This window comes from Bos indicus x Bos taurus, chromosome 7 (genome assembly GCF_003369695.1).
Source record: "Bos indicus x Bos taurus breed Angus x Brahman F1 hybrid chromosome 7, Bos_hybrid_MaternalHap_v2.0, whole genome shotgun sequence".
Classification (NCBI taxonomy): Eukaryota; Metazoa; Chordata; class Mammalia; order Artiodactyla; family Bovidae; genus Bos; species Bos indicus x Bos taurus.
The window spans coordinates 8,682,652-8,702,103 of NC_040082.1; the positions used below are offsets into that span (position 1 = coordinate 8,682,652).

At 41.0% G+C, this 19,452-nt stretch overlaps 1 protein-coding gene across 12 annotated transcripts in view; it reads right to left on the minus strand.

Annotated features, from left to right (window-relative positions):
- PAM (peptidylglycine alpha-amidating monooxygenase) overlaps positions 1 to 19,452 on the minus strand; it is a 324,946-nt gene that overhangs the window by 90,577 nt on the left and 214,917 nt on the right. For all 12 annotated transcript variants that reach the window (XM_027545524.1, XM_027545523.1, XM_027545518.1 and 9 more), the window contains exons 7-8: positions 17,040 to 17,125; positions 14,927 to 15,010 (exon numbers count right to left, since the gene is read on the minus strand). In XM_027545524.1, the coding sequence (XP_027401325.1) occupies positions 14,927 to 15,010; positions 17,040 to 17,125 (170 nt within the window). The remainder of the gene's footprint in view (positions 1 to 14,926; positions 15,011 to 17,039; positions 17,126 to 19,452) is intronic.

The following is a 19,452-nucleotide window of genomic DNA, read 5'->3' on the forward strand; positions in this document are numbered from 1 at the left end:
ACATTGTGCATTGTATTTTGGTTCTTCAATTAAAAAACCCAAATTTACATATAATTATGCATGCATTTAGTCTGGGGTATTAATTAGGAAATATATGTTGAATATTATAGCTTATATGTTTGATTCAGTGTTAATTTTTAATCATTCAATATCTTCAAGTTGTACTGTGGCATGGGGATTATTAAAATAATTTTATAAAGCTTTTGTGAGTTAAGAACTAGTAGGGCAAACACTGAAACCCTTCAGTGACCCAAATTATCAGTCCAAATTTCCTGAGCCCGTGAGCAAATCTTCACACTGTAAGATAAAGGTTTTGTTTGGAAGGATCTGCAGTTACTACTTAGATTTTATGCCTGTTTCTGCCATTATAGGTGATGTGTTACACTTCGGTTGGAAAAAGAAGAGTAAATAATACTTGCAAAGAAATGGAGCTAGAAAAGTGTGGGGGAGGGTGACATCCCTACAGGAAGACAGACTCTGGAAAATTTCCAAAGAGGGACAGAAGAAGAATTCATTTAGAATGAGAAGAAATAAGGAGCAGGATGAAGGGTTTCCAAATTGGATGAAGAGGAGAGGAATGTTTCAGTTGGCAGAAAGAGGGAGGTGAGAAGGGTCTCTTCCAGGCCTACGGAAGGTTGGACTTTTATTTTTCTAACAGGATTATTTTGTAAATGTTATTAAAGCAATATTTGAATAGCTTTCATTAAATGTCTTTTTGGTAATGTACTTATTTAGGGTATCTCTTGCATTTTATAAGCAAGACCGTCAACCACCATAAGAAAGGAATTAATAGAAAGCAGGAAATGGAATGTACAGATGCTAGCACTTCTGTCTCACGACTGCCACCTCTTACCAGAATTCCTGTAACACAGTAAACAAACATGAACGTGCCGAGGCGATGAGGGGACCAGTAAGGGAGGCCGTGGACACCAGCCTGAGCGTTCATGGAGTGCGCGGAAAAATGCCTCGAGTCTCCTAATTCCGGTGTGAGCCCATGGGCAAGTAACTTTATTTCTCCTCTTAATTTATTTTGGTTAAAAATGAAAGGTTATCTGGTATTAATTTAAATGAAATTAATTAGTGACTATGTACCCCTGACCTGCTTCAAAAAGGTGTTAATAATTATGGGTGATTAAAACAGCACGAGCTGCAAAGTGGTACGTGAAGGCAAAGTATAGGCCTGTCTTGGAAACAACTAGAAAATAAAGGCAAAATATGAAAGCTTAAATAGTATTAGGGAAATTTTTTTTCCTAAAAGACATCACTTAAGCTAAATATTACATTGTTCAATGTTACACTGCTTTAAAAAACACATTTTAAGGAATAAAGAACACTCTGAATACATTCTTTAAAAAGCAATAATACTGCAGGGCTTTCTGCATCTTCTCATAACCGAATGAATGAAAACGCAAGTCTTGAAACTTAATGACCATATTTAGGTATTAAAATAAACAGGTGTTCCACAGAATGAATGAGATGAATAAGGACCATTAGTCTTCCAAACTGAAGATGAATAACAAAATTGAAATTCAGGAAGCTAGAGAATCAGGGAGCTTACATTTATGTGATGAGACTAACAAAAGCCAAAAAAAAAATACTGCAGGAAAAAAGACTTCATCTGGATCATTTGAGAGGTATCGAACAGTCCTAAAATCATTCCTGTGATTCACAACAAGCTGCTTGAGTATAATGAAGGTTTCAGAAGAACATGAAGAACATCCTATTATAATTCTTCTGAAATCAGAGGGATTATCAAGCAACCTGGTGTAGAATTATCCCTCCATAAGGGAAGTGGATTCCTTCATATATCAGAATGAGAAGGAATACATGAGATGAGGTGAACACTCCAGCCTCTAATCATATTTATTCTATTGGGCAAGGATGATTTGTGTGGAATTTCTAATTTGTAGTTGGTTAAAGTTCATGTCCTCTTTGTTCCTAGTGGTTCAAAGGACTTGAAGAAGGACTGACTCCATTATTTGTTTTATATAGTCAGGACATGAACTTTGACAAACTACAAATTAGAAATTCAACACAAATTAAATTCTTCTAGTTTTTAATACCACTGGACTAGTAGCTATACCACCTCAGGCAAGTCACTTAACCTTTCTGAGTATTGATTTCCATTTCTGTAAACTGGAGGGGCTGAGCTAGATGGAGACGTCTCTTCCAGTCACACTTCTACCATCCCAAAGGCTAAGTCTGTGGTGTTAAAAGCAAATGTTTTAAAAATGAATTAGTACATGAGACATAAGATCTATGGTTTTTACCCTTAATGGAAGAAAGTGAAAGTCATGGTTTCCTTTTCCACAATGCCTTTCAGCCGTGTTCCAATCTCATCCCTTTTGAAAATGCCTAAAAGGCTACGGAATTTCATGCAGGTTGAACAGTACCTTCCTGCCAATCATTTATCTCTCACAGTTGGTCTCATGGTCTCTGCCATTCTCTTACTTTCTAGTCTCTGTCACCCCATATATTCCACTTAAAAATTTAAAAAAATGTAAAAAATGGAAAGATATAATTATTTTTGTTCACTTTTTGAAAACGTTTATCTTGATTAAGTGTCAAGAAGGAACATTTGCATCCCTATATAGGAAGGGGTGTCTCCAAGAAAGTCATACATGCACTCAAAGTGCCTTCTCTATATTACTAGAATAGAATCTTAAAATCCAAACACCAAATTTTGTGAAAATGTTAAGAATAAACATAAACTCTCTTTCAAATTTCTAAGTGAAATAAAAAAGTAGTAGAAAAACCAGACGGTAATTAAATGCATTTCCTTCTTTCAGAGCTCCCCTTTTCTTAAGAGAATTGAGATTTAATTATACTTATTGTGATAAATGCAAATTATTCTGCTCATGGCCCAAGCCTCAGGAGATTTCCCTGACATACCTGGAGTACAGGGGGGAAAAAAAAAACAAAACCTAGAAGAAAATTTAATCCTCTAGGAAAATCTGAGACTCAGTTGTCAAACTGTAGTTTGCATAAAAGTCAACTGGGGAGCTCATTAAAATTTCAGAATGCTGAGCTCAGGGGTGTGCTGATAACACACAGGCTGTCTGAAAAAAATATACATGTGTGGGTAAATACACATTTATTATAATTTTTATTAACATAAAAGATGTGTAGGACACAACTTATAAAAATAATAAAATAAATAATACTATTTATCATAAATTCCATATAACCAGATGAATTTCACAGAATTATTTCCTTAATTTTTGCTGAACTTTTCTTAGCTCACCTATGGTTATAAATGATGAGTGAGTCCTTCAGATAAGAATGTTTGTTGATATCCTGCTTTATTGAAATAACAAAGAGATAGGCTCAAACCACTTGCTAATCAGCAAAGTGAGCAAAATCTTTGCAGTGTTGGATAGTAGTTTTTGAATTGAAAAAATATTTTGTAAAGTATTTTGGCTATTCACAATAATCTGCACTACTAACATAGTTTTCATTATTTTCTTAAATCTAAACAACAAAATAATTTATGAAGCACTGATTTGTAGCGCTTGTCAATTTCAATGGTGTAAAATTTCCCACCATGACTGATTTCAAGCTATCAATGGGACATTACTGAACACTGGGCTGGGAAAAGATGAGCCATTCGTGCATCATTCTATAGCATTTCCACCGTACAGATCAATAGACATAAATACCAACCAGAGTGAAGATAATAGTAAAATGTAGTAAGATAATTAGAGGATGATGATCTTTGAGTATTTATTGCCTTTGTTTTTCATCACAGCTATACTTAACAATGGACTTCCTTGGTGGCTCAGCTGGTAAAGACTCCACCTACAATGCAGGAGACCTGGATTCGATCCCTGGGTTAGGAGGTCACCTGGAGAAGGGAAGGGTAACCCACTCCAGTATTCTTGCCTGGAGAATCCCATGAACAGAGGAGCCTGTTGTGTCCAAGAGCCTGACACGGCTGAGCAGCTAAGCACACATGCGCACTTAACAATGAGCTCACGAAACAGCTGAAAATTAACTACTGGCTCTTTCTGGTCAATATGAGACAGTTTCAGGACACAACTGCCAGTCCTCGACTTCTTGTGCATTTGATTCAGTAGGTCTGGTTGAAACTAGGAATTTTCATTTTAAAAAGCACCCCGAGGAGATTCTGGCACAAGTAGTTGACAGATAAGATTCTGAGAAATTCTGACACAGACTACTATGTACTTTAAGAGGTAATTCTATTAAGAACATTTCGCTAATTCTAATTGTTTTAATGGAACATTAAAAAGAGTTCCTTGATTTAAGTAAACACTGGGTAAAATGTTTCAACTATGAAAACATCTAGTGCCAGGTTAGCCCCTCGGACTGCAAGGAAATCAAACCGGTCCATCCTAAGGGAAATCAGTCCTGAATATTCATTGGAAGGACTGATGCTGAAGCTGATGCTCCAATACTTTGGCCACCTGATGCGAAGAACTGACACATTGGAAAAGACCCTGATTCTGGGAAAGACTGAAGGCAGGAGGAGAAGGGGATGACAGAGGGTGAGATGGTTGGATGGCATCACTGACTCGATGGATGTGAGTTTGAGCAAGCTCTGGGAGTTGGTGATGGACAGGGAAGCCGGGTATGCTGCAGTCCATGGAGTTGCAAAGAGTCGGACACAACTGAGTGAACTGAACTGAGTGCAGGTAAGGATATTCACCATGGACTGCTCATTCACTATGGACTGTAAATTGGAAAAATCCTTCTGTTGGGTAATTTGGTGGAATCTCTTAAGGTTTCAATACTCTATAACCCTAAAATCCCATTTTTAGAAATCTACCCTGCAGTAGCAATCATGTTTTTCCAGTGGTCATGTATGGATGTGAGAGTTGGACTGTAAAGAAAGCTGAGGGCCAAAGAATTGATGGTTTTGAACTGTGGTGTTGGAGAAGACTCTTGAGAGTCCCTTGGACTGCAAGGAGATCCAACCAGTCCATTCTGAAGGAGATCAGCCCTGGGATTTCTTTGGAAGGAATGATGCTAAAGCTGAAACTCCAGTACTTTGGCCACCTCATGCAAAGAGTTGACTCATTGGAAAAGACTCTGATGCTGGGAGGGATTGGGGACAGGAGGAGAAGGGGAAGACAGAGGATGAGATGGCTGGATGGCATCACTGACTCGATGGAATTGAGTCTGAGTGAACTCCAGGAGTTGGTGATGGACAGGGAGGCCTGGTGTGCTGTGATTCATGGGGTCGCAAAGAGTTGGACACAACTGAGCGACTGATCTGATCTGATCTGATAAATAATGAAAGAACCTTACATGTGCTGCCGTAGAAATATGCCCAGGATACATTGTTAAATTAAAAACAACAGCAAATGCAGATCTGTGGAGAGTGTGATCTGAATTTTGTCCAAAAAAAGAAAAACAGTGCAGATATACATATCTGGGGTTTCTGTGTGTATACAGAAATGTAAAAGGGACAAGCATATGGAAAACCGGCAGATATAAATGGCAGTTACCTGGGGGGAGGGCTGGGGGTAGAAAGGGAGATGGGATTGAAGAAGGTATTGTAGATTTTTTTCTTTTTCATCTATATACCTTCTCTTCAATAGTTTTACTGAGATATAATGTACATACCTTACAATTGACCCCTTTAAGTCTATAATTCAATGGCTTTTTAGTATATAGATATGTGCAAATGTCACTTCATATTATATATATTTTTTAAATAGGTATTGTGAGTTTTTACTTTTCTTTTTAATGGTCTTCTGTATTTTTCAAAAAATGAAAAATAAAGTTTGGGAGAGATTATTTTAATGACAAAATAAATATTCAGATATATCCAGAGTCCTTCAATTCTTGTTAGTCTTTTAACTAATTGAGGCTTCTTGTTCCCCTGGAAAGTAAGTAAAGTCGCTCAGTTGTGTCCAACTCTTTGTGACCCCATGGACTGTACCTGCCAGGCTCTCTGTCCATGGGATCTTCCAGGCGAGAGTACTGGAGTGGGTTGCCATTTCCTTCTCCAGGGGATCTTCCTGACCCAGGGATCGAACCAAGGTCTCTTGCATTGTAGGCAGACGCTTTACCATCTGAGCCACCAGGGAAATACCCCTTTTTCCCCTACTGGAACTTTTTGCAATTCCGAGGCCTGAAAAGCTCTGGAAGCCTAAAGTTTTTCTGGCTAATGTTTGGTAGCAAAATCTGATCAGAACGAATGTGATGCTACTTATTACATCTGTCTTTAACCCTCACAGTGTGACCACCTGAACACTGTGCTAAAGGAATCTTAGCATATTTGACTAGGGACAGGGTCTCAGACACCCAAAGGTGACATAATGTAATATATGATTTCTGCGCTTGAATATCTTTCAAAAGGGTTTAATGTTCTTAATTCCAAACGGCATGTTTCCCAAAGCATGTGAATGAAAGTTTGGGCCCCTACCTCAAAGAATATTAGAGAAATAGAAAACGGGAGGTGGGAAGGAAGAAAGGAGACTTGCTGAATGGCATGGGAATCCCAGGGTTGAGAGAGAAAAGGGAAACTGAAGTCAAGAGAACCCTTCCCGGAACCACGGGTGCGGCCGTTCCTGGAGTTGAACTTGGAAACATGTGCGCCCTGGGGAAAAAGATCATGTTGAGAACTAACCTCCTGTATGCCATAAGGGATCAGGACTGCTGGAACGTGTGCACATCAGGGTCCTATTTAGAGAAAGCCAGGCTGAATGCTAGAAAGGGGTCTTCTCCGTCTCCTTCAGTATAGAGACAACGGTTTTCAGGCTTCTCCCTGGGGAGGGGAAGCTTTAATCACCCTCTCCCCATTCAGAATTTCAAGGGAGATTCTTACACGTGGAAAGTCACCCGGAACTCTTGAAAATACGTGGGTTTAAATACCCTCAGCCACAGTATCCCTCACTCTGCAGGGGAGAGAGTAAAAGCAGGCGTGGTGTGTCTCGCTGGAAAGCACACAAGAGGAAGCTGCTTCAACAGATTGAGAGAGAAGACAGTGCAGGAAGCCCGGGGAGCGGCCTTCCACCAGAGTCCCACCAGTTCCACAACCAGGAAACAGGAGTCGAGAGCATCTCAGTGCTTCCACTGAAGCCAGAGTAGCCTGCTTTCTACTCAGTTCAGTTCAGTCACTCAGTCGTGTCCAACTCTTTGTGACCCCATGGACTGCAGCACGCCAGGCCTCCCTGCTGCTGCTGCTGCTGCTAAGTCGCTTCAGTCATGTCCGACTCTGTGCGACCCCATAGACGGCAGCCCACCAGGCTCCACCGTCCCTGGGATTCTCCAGGCAAGAACACTGGAGTGGGTTGCCATTTCCTTCTCCAATGCATGAAACTGAAAAGTGAAAGTGAAGTCACTCAGTCATGTCCAATGCCTAGCGACCCCATGCACCACAAGCCCACCAGGCTCCTCCGTCCATGGGATTTTCCAGGCAAGAGTACTGGAGTGGGGTGTCATTGCCAGGCCTCCCTGTCCATCACCAATTCCCAGAGTTTACTCAAACCCATGTCCATTGAGTTGGTGATGCCATCCAACCATCTCATCCTCTGTCGTCCCCTTCTCCTCCTGCCTTCAATCTTTCCCAGCATCAGGGTCTTTTCCAATGAGTCAGTTCTTCGCATCAGGTGGCCAAAGTTTTGGAGTTTCAGCTTCAGCATCAGTCCTTCCAATGAACATTCAGGACTGATTTCCTTTAGGATGGACTGGTGGGATCTCCTTGCAGTTCAAGCCTCTCAAGAGACTTCTCCAATACCATGGTTCAAAAGCGTTCTACTGCAATGACATAATTTGAAGTGCAGCTGCCCTGCCACCGATCTATGCTCTGCCTTGTTCAAAAATGCATTAGCAAGGGATTTTTCCTGGGCTCACAATTTCAAAGCTTTTTCCAACAGCTTGCTGGCAGTAGTTTTGTAAGAGGCAGATAAGCGGCAGGAGTCACTGTGGAATCAGAATTCCTCCAGAGTCCTGTTTTCCCTTCTCCCTGCCACTGTCCCCTTTACCTCATGCGCACTCTGCTACTGCCTCAGCTGTGGTGAAAAGGAAGCCCCTGTTTGTGCACATATGTGAGTACGGAGTGTGCACTTCATGAACGCATGATCCATGTCTACTAACACCTGTGTCTAGTAACACCCACTTGTCTAGAACTAAGCTACGCAGAAAAGTGCAAGTGTTGGTCGTGCAGTTGTATCCAACTCTTTGCGACCCTAGGGACTGTACCGTGCCAGGCTCCTCTGTCCATGGAATTCTTTATCAAGAATACTGGAGTGGGTAACCATTCCCTTCTCCAGGGGATCTTCCCAACCCAGGGATCGAATCTGGGTCTCCCGCACTGCAGGTGGATTCTTTACCACCTGACTCACCAGGGAAGCCACACGGCAACGGATCACAGCCAGGATGCAACAACACAAGAGGGCAAGAAGAAATCAAATCTGAAGGCTACCAAGTCCAGGCACTGGTGTTCCTATGATTTTATTCAAAGAACGCCCTCTAAGGGTTTCAACTCAGAGTCTGTTTACTCTAAATTGACAATTATATAAAACTTGGCTGCCGATATTCCACATTGTCAATTTAGAACGCAAGAGAAAGGATGCCCAGAGGAGATCAATCTGGGAACACGGAATCTTTTTCTGAACGAAGTGTGGTCTTGTTTGCTTCTCACCCCCCTCTCTTACTGCACTGACTGTATGGGCTCCGGGGATCACAGTTACTGTTTTATTTTCATTTGCCCCCACTGGATGAGGGCAGACTTTCGTTCTCATTCATCTTCACCTCCATGCGCTGCTCTGTCTGAATTAAAACGAGTTGGAAGCGGTAGCTTGACAGCTGAGGAAACTACATCAAATAGAAACAGACAGAAGAAGGCAAGAAGCCCAGTAACATGAAAAATCTGTATCTACTACTAAAATGTGGGAGGAAATTATTGTACAGTAGTTGATATCCAGAATGACAGCCCCAAATTATGATACCCACCAAAAGGATAAGAATAAACTAACATTTATTGCCAGTCTGCTCTGTGTTGGGCAGAGCATCAGGTACATAATATCTGCCACCTGTTTCACTTTCGTGAGACCCATAATATATTTGGGAAAGATTTCTGTCCAAAATATTTCAAGGTTATGGTACTTACAGTGTTAATATCTTATTTTTCTGGAAAGCTTGGCTACCGAAAATGCTTTGTTCTTTAAGGGTTCCAGCTAGGATTTTGTGATTTTTATTAATATAACCTCAGTAATTTGGAGATGAAACTTCTCAGAGCTCACTCTTATATAATGGAGCATTGAAAACAGGAGCCCTAGGCTTCATTACCCTCATTTAGAAAATAAGCATTAAACACTCACTCTAAGAAAAATGAACCTTTCTGCTGTGCTCCCAGGAAAATGCTAAAACCTAGGTGCACTGAGGGTTGTAAGGAAGGGGCAGAAGCAAGCTCTGGATGTGTGTGTGTATGTGTGTGTGTATGTGTGTGGTCTCTATCCCTGATAATACCTGTCAGTTTTCTTATAGGCACCAAGCACTTAGGGATGAATAGTTTATAGCTTGGAAATTCTGCCAAGTCAAAGACAGTCAGAGCTTATGCACTTGGGAAAAGAAATTCTTGCCTCCTTTTTATATCAGCTCCAACTTGAGCTGGTCAGTGCAAGAGTTTTCTGATTTGAGAAATGAAGAGTTATTGTTGGAGACTAGTAAGCTAATGCCAGAAACTCTGCAAAGAAGAGGCCCAGGTCTCTTAAGATTCCCTTGGGCCAAAACATCCAGAAGAAAAGTGGTGAGTTTCTGCAATAATCTCAGGAGAATTTTCTCTGTTGGAATAAGACGTTATTTAGAAAAAATTTGGCAATGAAAAAACTAAAGAAAGAGGACCAGGAGGAATCTCTAGTTTCCGCTATTCTAATTTCCTTAAGGGCAGGGGACTCAGTCTTGTAGATTACCTCTGTACGACTGAGCTCTGAACAACAAAAAAGGCAGGAAGCAGGGCCCAGCTAGGAAACCTCCACTGGCACTGCGACAAACATAAACACGGTTCTGTGTCTAAATATAACAAGAAATTCTGACACCCTTGAAGGGTAACCAACATATTCTCTATATTATGGGTGACTAGGACAAAAGGTGGCATTTAGGGGAATTTTTATCACCTTAAAGCCTGTTATAGAAACTATGAGAGCGGCCAACACCGAGTGCTTACCAGATAGCCTCAGTCAGAAGCTATGATCCCACTTTACAGACGAGGAAAGCAGAGAGGTTTAGAAACTTGGTGAGGATAATAAAATGAGCAAGTGCCGTTGCCAGGCCATCTGGACTTAGAGTTTGATCATGTAACCAAAGACTATGGTGAGTTCTAATGGGGTTACATTCTGTTTTCTACAGAACATTACTTTCTAAAAAAAAAATTAAAGCTTCATTAAAATAAAAAAACAAACTCATTCTGGCCTTCCAGAGTCCCATCCAAGCCCGCCCTGGCCTCCTAACACCCCAATCTTTCTTCGTAAGGCTGGGGGCTTTGTCATGTACTCAAGCCCAGGACCCAAGTGAAAATCTGATCAGGTTACCGCTGGGAAGCACACTGAGTGGTTTCAGAACAGTCCTAACAGGATCTGTGTGGTCCGGTCCCCACCTGTCAGCTCTCTCCTCATTTCTTGCCACCTGTCCCTTGGCATTTCACACTCCGGTAAGGCTGTTGCCAAGAGTTCCTGGTGGGCCTGAGGCTCCTCACCCCAAATCCATGCACACACTTTTACTCCATCTGGAACATGTCTCCTCCCAGCCCCCACCTGACTGTAGGCTCCCGATTACCATGTCAGTTCAGTTCAGTTCAGTTGCTCAGTCATGTGCAACTCTTTGAGACCCATGGACCACAGCACGCCAGGCCTCCCTGTCCATCACCAACTCCCAGAGTTTACTCAACTTCATGTCCATTGAATCAGTGATGCCATCCAACCATGTCATCCTCTGTTGTCCCCTTCTCCTCCCACCTTCAATCTTTCTCAGCATCAGGGTCTTTTCCAATGAGTCAGCTCTTCGCATCAGGAGGCCAAAGTATTGGAGTTTCAGTTTTAGCATCAGCCCTTCCAATGAACACCCAGGACTGATCTCCTTTAGAATGGACTGGTTGGATCTCCTTGCAGTCCAAGGGACTCTCAAGAGTCTTCTCCAACACCACAGTTCAAAAGCATCAATTCTTCGGCGCTCAGCTTTCTTCACAGTCCAACTCTCACATCCATACATGACCACTGGAAAAACCATAGCCTTGACTAGACGGACCTTTGTTGGCAAAGTAATGTCTCTGCTTTTGAATATGCTGTCTAGGTTGGTCATAACCTTCCTTCCAAGGAGCAAGCGTCTTTTAATTTCATGGCTGCAGTCCCCATCCGCAGTGTGAATCCTTGCAAAGGCTCCATCTTCTAAGAAGGCTTTCCCAGACACCATCCCCCTGCCCTGCCAGGCAGACCTGCCCGCTGGTCACCCCACAGCCCCTGTGTCTGGGACGCATTTCTACTTCTGCCTAAAAACACCCTGCTCCTGTGCTTGTCTCTCCTGCGAGAATGTACTAGACTCCTCTGAGCAAGAAGATCAGCACAGCCGCACTAGCCCAGATCTGACGTAAGACTGGCGTGGCATCTAATAAAGTTGGGCCCTTTTAACTGTCGCTTTTACAGCTTCACATTCTGCTCTACTTCTAAAACAAAAAGCCAAACCAAAACAAGTATTTCAGGCCACCCACAGATCAATCTTTCCTCACTACTAGACATCCCAGTCCAAGACGCACCCAGCTGGCTTCAGGGTATGTTCTCCAATAAACATCAGAAGACATTTTACCTTCACTGTTGATGCATGATTAAAGAGACGTCTTAGGCTTCCCAAGTCTCTAAAACGTTCCTTGTGTAGAAAAATGCTCATACGCTTAAACCAAACATTTTCTCACTTTTCAGCAGAGTGCAGTGATTTCCTTGTGGTGCTAATCTGCTTTTGATTTATAATTTACATTCTAAAAAAATATCATTAATAGTTTTAACATAAAGTTCGAATCTTCACTAAGATGATTATGTATATATGTACACATATATAGAACATATATAATTCATTTTTAATTATTAAAAGATATGATGCTATAATTCCACTTCTAGATTCATCTGGCAATAACTGTGAGATCACCATATAGAATCTTTTTAAAGTATAAGTCACTTCTTATAGTTACTCAAGCACATAGAGATTTACTTTAACACTTTTTTATTAGGAGGGTATGAGTAGAAGTATAGTGCACTAACTGGCAGGTACTTAACATAGTGTTTATATTAGGAGAATTTAAAAACTGAAGAGAATTATAACATTGTAAAGGGGGAAAAAATCACACAATCCTGTCTTTCAGCTTACTGACTGCTTCCTTTTATTCCGTGTTCCTTATAACCCTTGAAAACATACAAGCATATCTATGGCTTTATGTAGTCTGTATAAAAATTTATGAGTTGCTATTTTTGTTGTTATACCATTTATTTGATTAGTCCCCTATTAAGGGACTTTCGTTAACTTTCCAGGTTTTCATATCACTAGATAATGGTATATAAATAACTGTGGGTAGGTAGCTCCTTAGAAAACAAAACTAAAAAATTCCAACAAAACCCTTCCTTTAGTTGAGGACAGAAGCCTAGAGCGAGATTTTAATGTTTTATATAAAATGTATATAATATGATAAAGCTGCCTTCCAAAACACTGCACTAATTCACAGAGCTCCCCGAACTGTAGCATATTCATCTAAACCCTGGCAGCCCTGGGTTTTATAATTCAATCTCCACTCATACTCAATTAAGTATAAATGCAAAATGCCCCCGTGTTGTTTCAGTGCGATTTGATCTTCTCATGTTGTTTACTTCCTATTCTAAGCCATCCATGTATAGCTTAAGGCACAAGATGGTATCTGTGCTACTGAATGAATTACATGGGTGACATTTTGGGTTTACATTTCTATTACATTATTATAAGATCTGTAAGTTATAGGATCAATCTTCCTCCCTTATATGTACTATCTCTTTGAAAAACGTTTCTCAGAAAAATGAAAAATGAAAAACTAGTATAAAAGTTTCCAGTCCCTTATAGTAAATAAAGATGATATATTTATAAATTAAACATCAGTACTTTTTCATGACCCCAAATTAAACATAAATTACAAAACGAAATTAATTCTTCATCAGTAATAAGTTAAATTATTACAGTAGTATGTTTTGAAAACTAGTATATGATGTATTTTCCCTTTGCCCTGGGGGTATCAGTGCAGTATCTGTAAGGAAGTACTACGAAGCTAGGAGGAATTAGGTTGAAGTCTAGGGTTCTACAGAGGATAGATTTGGGGGTTGGAGGCTGTGAGGTATGACCAGCTATTTTAGTTGTGGTGACTGGGGAAAGCCTTCCCCATTTCTTTGGGAAAATAATAGTCTTGTCAATGCTTTGGAAGTCAGCAGTCTTAGAATCAGCCTGTTCCCCCGATACCCACATGGCAAATTTCAGAGCAGATAATTTGTGTCTTTGTTCCTCAAACACGAACATTATTTATTCCTCTGTTTTCAACAAAACCTTGTCTCAGTGCTATAATTAACAACTTAAGATTTTAGGTTCTGTTCCAAAAATGGAAAGCTATTTATATACAACTCACAGCATACTTTAAATATAAAACAGGTTTTACTTGGGAGTTAGGCTCCTGAGCTGGTTCATAGGAGCTTGTTTAATCGATAATACATCTGATGGCAATACTTATTATAATTTTCTTATTCTATAAATTTATTCTTTCTAAAAATTTTAACTGAAGCATATAGATCCTTTTCCAGAGGAAGACTGTATTTATTGTCCCAGCCCTGATGCTGAGAACCTGTGGACACCCTCACCACGGGGTGCTCGCTCAGCAAAGGCCCTGGGGATGTTTCACAGGCAGAGATGGACATGTGCTTCTACACTTCATTGATGGATAGAAAGCTAATGTATCTACAGAGCAGAATGTATTAGGTTAGTTAGTAGAAATACAGTGTTGAATTAGAGAACTCGAGAAAACACGTATGTCAGCAAGGCAAAGGGGAAGGCTCACGTGCCCAGAAGACTGCTTAATGTTTGTACTCCTGTGAACACCAAAGTGTGAACCTGGAATGCAGCTGGAGCTGATTAAATGCAGCAGCAGGAGTGATAATTACAGTCTTGGGTGCCTTGGCAACAGGGCCCCATCCTCATGTTAAAGATTCTATAGTAAGAAAAGGAGCACTTCAGCAAAGTGCCTAGTCATACGGGTAGGCCAACAAGAGTCCCAGGCAATATTCAGAAGCCTCTGTGGAGGGGGAGGGGTCTGAACATCAGCTCAGTTGACAACAGATAAGAGGCAAGTGTGGATTACAGACAGCACTGACGTGAACCCGTGTGTCGGAGAACTTCCCTGCCATCACGAAACCCAGTGACTCTCCAGTGATTTGCTTCTAGGAAGAGAAATTAATTACTAGTCTCTATTCGTTCTGATGCTGCTGCTTAGATGGAACCTCTTAATAGGAGACAGTGGATAAGATAAATACTCTGTAAAGGAAGAGAACCCTAAAGTTAGCGTAAGAGAAAGCACAGTAGGATGAATAAGAGAAAATGTGTGTAAGAGACTGTAACTTTCAAAAGAAAACTCATGTCTGGTGGCTCAAATGGTAAAGACTCTGCCTGCAATGCAGGAGACCTGGGTTGGGAAGATCCCCTGGAGAAGGAAATGGCAACCCAACTCCACTATTCCAGCCTGGAGGTCCCCAGTCCACGGGGCGGCAAAGAGTCAAACACGACTGAGTGACTGACTAACACTTTTCACTTCAATAGTCCCAAATTCCAGGACACACAAGCAGCTGTTTCCTATTGGGCAGAGGGTATAGTTAATTCTTCATTTTATTACATAGGTAATAGTTAGTGCATATAGTTTAAACAATATAGTAATGAAAGTTGAGCTTAGTTTCAACATTTCAAAACTTACCTCTAAAAGCACTAATATCCCCATAGTGTACTTGGAGTACAAAGTATTTGCTTCCAGTCTCTCCTCCAACTCTGAATCCAACACCTGAAGATTTTCAAAAGAAGACAAACTCGTATTTTAGAAATGGAACTCTAAAATAGAGCTAATCAAAGGTTGCTGATCTATGAAATCCAAATGGAAAGAAAATAGTATGTAACATATGCAATTATATTAAAATAACAATAAACTGGCTGTTCAATGAAAATCTCTGATATAACCTATTATTTCTCCTCAAAACTTTGATGGAATTCTATTTGTAGTCTCTACTTCAGAACTAGAGTAATCACTATACTTTAAGAGGACAACTCATTCATTTTTCAAGAAACAGAACAAAGTAAAGAAAATGAAATTCTGTCCTTGTTGATTACATAACAGACACACATAAACCTATGCTTTCACTTTGTTTTGTGTATACTTGTATCCATTTTTGGGCTTCCCTGGTAGCTCAGCCGGTAAAGAAACAGACTGCAATGCAGGAGACCCCAGTTCGATTCCTAGGTTGGGAAGACCCCCTAGAGAAGGGAACAGCTACCCACTCCAGTGTTCTGGCCTGGAGAATTCCAAGGACAGAGAAGCCTGGTGGGCTACATCCATGGGGTCACAAAGAGTTGGACAGGACTGAGCGACTTTCACTTACTTACATATCCATTTTTACTTTGATTGAATATAGGAAATTAGACTTAAGATCATCTCAGGGGAATTGTTTTTTTTTTCCCATGTGAAAACAGATATCTGCAAAAATACCACTGAAGAAACCAACTACTTACTAGATTACAATGTCAATAAATTATTGGAATCTGAAGGGTTCCTAAGAGTCTTACTAGCAGAGTTTGCTAGTAAGCTAAAAAAAAAAAAAAAAAAAACTCGGCAGAGAAAATATTTACAGATGGAGAAAAAAATGTCTTACCTTCTCTGCTAATGTATCTTAAAAACATCAACAAATCTATGACAAACCTTCCTGTTAGTTTCTGAACTTGTTTGGTAGTGGCTGCCTGGAAAACAGAGAAGGCAATGGCACCCCACTCCAGTACTCTTGCCTGGAAAATCCCATGGACAGAGGAGCCTAGTGGGCTGCAGTCCATGGGGTCGCTAAGAGTCGGACACGACTGAGCGACTTCACTTTCACTTTTCACTTTCATGCATTGGAGAGGGAAATGGCAACCCACTCCAGTATTCTTGCCTGGAGAATCCCAGGGATGGGGGAGCCTGGTGGGCTGCCGTCTATGGGGTCGCACAGAGTCAGACACAACTGAAGCGACTTAGCAGTAGCAGCAGCAGCCTGAAAAAACACTAGAGAAGATTCTAGCACTCATTTGAAGTAAAGCAAAACAGACATCAAAATGTAGGGCTCCAGAGAGGCTCAAGGCTCAAGTCTTACATGACATGAGGAATTTAGGCAATATTTTGTACTAACTATAAATACAAGGTAACTTTTAAAGCTGTCTAAAAAGATTAAAAAATTTAAAAATTAGTGCAGGCAGCAGTTAGGGAGGCACTGCAAGATGCCACCCCTCCATCCCTGAACCATGGCAGTCCTTCTGGTATCAGGACCGCACGTTCACTCTGATCCTAAGAGAGATCCCAGTAATAAAGGGGACTCTGGTCATTCTCTCACATCTTGGAAGCTACGAACAGTTTAGAGGGGAACTCAGAGAGCCAGCTGAGGTTTGGCATCACATTAAATAGCCAGGCTCCAGAACTATTAAAGAAAAAAAAATCTGTTTGCTGAAATGGCGATTTACTTAATTCCTGGCTCTCTTGGCTTGTGGAATGCTCCTGCTGTCAAGAACCAATGTGCCTCAGGCCAAAGGTGATTTGAGGTATACTCAGCTATTTTCTAATTCTATCTAAACTGTCGTGTGAGCAAATTACTTACCAAAGAGAGGCAGAGGAAGAATAACTACCTAAATGAAACCTATTCAATACAAAGCAGGTAGTAAGGGTACTTTTTTAGTGTGAAATTACAACCTAGAACATGGCCAACAGCTGTTGGAAGGAACATATAATAAAAATTACTTTGGAATCAAAAACTAAGCAGCTTAATATAAGACTATCCAAGAGGCCTCAGGTATACCTTTGGGGAGTCTCGTTGGGGGAGCATTTCTTGCCCAGGCATAGAGAATATTGGCTTTATCTGTACAGGTGCCTTCATCACAAAACCTGAAGAAGAAAATAAAGTAACTGTAAGTAAAGACTCAACTACTAAAATGCATAGATCTCTCCCCATGGGAGGGGCAGGGAGGGGAAGGTATTTGAAACTGAGGTCAAGAAAAGTCCAATACAGCATCATTATACACCATCAATACACCATCATTATAGCCATATCAGCTTTAAGATCGTAATGAAGACTGGAGCAAAGAACAGTTTTATATGTGAAAACAAACACATATAAAGGGAAATTTGTTTGTTAGTCGACCAATATGAAACAATCCTGTGAGGCAGATAAATATATTCAGTATGTCCACCCTTGGAATGTACTCTACGTACTCAGGTAGAAAAGTAAGCATTACATGAAGAGTGTGTAAACCAAAGTTAGCACAGTGGAAATCTGGAACTGGACTAAAGCAACATACGCACTTCCCATTTGGGGATCAGTGTAATTAATAGGCCTTTGGCCACAGTAACCAACAGGACACAATGTCCACCCTTAGCAGGGGGAACAATGCAAGTACATCCCACTGACAGAGTTCTTGTGGCTTTTTCCAAAGTTTATGAATACTGGTTTTGCCATTTATAAATTGCTTCAAATCACTTAACCTTACAGATTCTCAGTTTTCTGTCTTGTGAAACAGGGATCGTTATACTTACCCCAGAATTGTTCTGTAAATCAAATGATACATAAATGAAAGCACTTCATAAACCTCAAAGCACTACACCAGGGTAATGCATTATTTAATAAAACATTCATTTTATCTCAAGACACTGTTGAGAGACAGCGTTGCATGGTCAAAGAAGCACAGGCAGAAAGACATATCTGGAGCTGAACCCCACAACCTCCCGGTAAAAGGCACGTACCCGGGACACGCGCATCCGCCCTCAAGGCCCGGTTTCTGCGTGAAAACCTCCCTGATGCGCTGTGGCGGTGACGCGTGTAAGACCCCCAGTGCAGCGACCAGCACGTTAGTATCTATCTGGGAGATCCAATTTCACAAATGGCAGGCTGTCTGACTCCAAACCACACATTTTTTCCCCATGACACGACACCTCTTTGTTGGTTCTGTTATATAATTTGACTTGCTCAAAACACTGTTACGTGATACTTTGATGTTGCTTTTATAGATTTGTGTCTTGAGAAACCGGCACCAAGCAAGGTCAGAGTCAGGAATTTAGGCAGATCCGAGGACTGTCAAGGACAAGGACGAGGAAAAAGACCGCTTCTTGGCTGGGAGGCTGGCTCACACAGGAGAAAAACTGCACTGCCTATGGCCTGGAAGGGAAGTGAAGGTTTTCTAAACAGGTTAGAAACTAAGCCTAGAATCCCAGAGAACACTCACGCCATCCTCAGTGGCTGAGATTCCTAACATGCTTCCTGCTTACAGCCAGAAGTGGGGGCAGACGACAGGCAGGACGTGCAGACAAACTACTGTTACTTGTCTCAATCAAGGCCACAGAACCAGGAGGCCTCCATAAGGCTACGTTGAGCAAACGTTCTTGCATCTCTAAATCAGGCTGCAGAAAGAAACTGGGTGACGAGCAGTGTAAAACACGTCCACCAGTGGTTTCTTACTGCTCACTGTCAAGAACAATATACTTATGATGAAGCAGCCTCACCGCGTGGGACGTGCATTGGAACAAGTGTCTGTGACAGCCTTGTGCCAACTGTGCTAAAAGGCTTGGGGTGTTGGATGGTACCCAAGAGCAGAATTTCCCTCCGTGGCCTCACGCTACAATATATTAAGAAATGAGATTGTCAGATGTGGTGTACTTGGTATTTCACTGCTGGGAGCTACTAAAGTTTGAAGATCTGCATGGCGATTTTCACAGCTTTCAAGAAAGGTCATAAATATGCAAGTGCCTAACATCCATGTGATGCCAGTCTCAGGTTAAACAAGATAATTGTTTCCTCTGATATGAAAGTCAAGTCAGTGTACAACTAGAAAGAACTAGAATGAAATATACCAGAAAACACTGGTTTAGTAAAGTTTTCTAAGAGAAGTCAAAGTTTTCTAAGCTATGTGTTTGATTAAAGTCATTTGCTGGCATAAATTCTTTCACATGCTTCCCCAAAATAACACCAAAATAAAAATTAAACATTGTAGCATAACACAGGAGGTTTTTATGATCTGGGCCCTTATTATATCACCAGAAAACAAAAAACAAACCCTTTTCAGTCATGCCAAGTTTCTGCCAGTTTCTAATCTCTCTCCCCGACTGTTCTCTCTTCTGGGAAAACCCCTTCCCCAACTCTCTGCCTGATAATCTTGTACTCATTTTCTTATTCAAGATTCAATTAAACTATTCCTTCTCAAGGACACTTCCTCTGATGT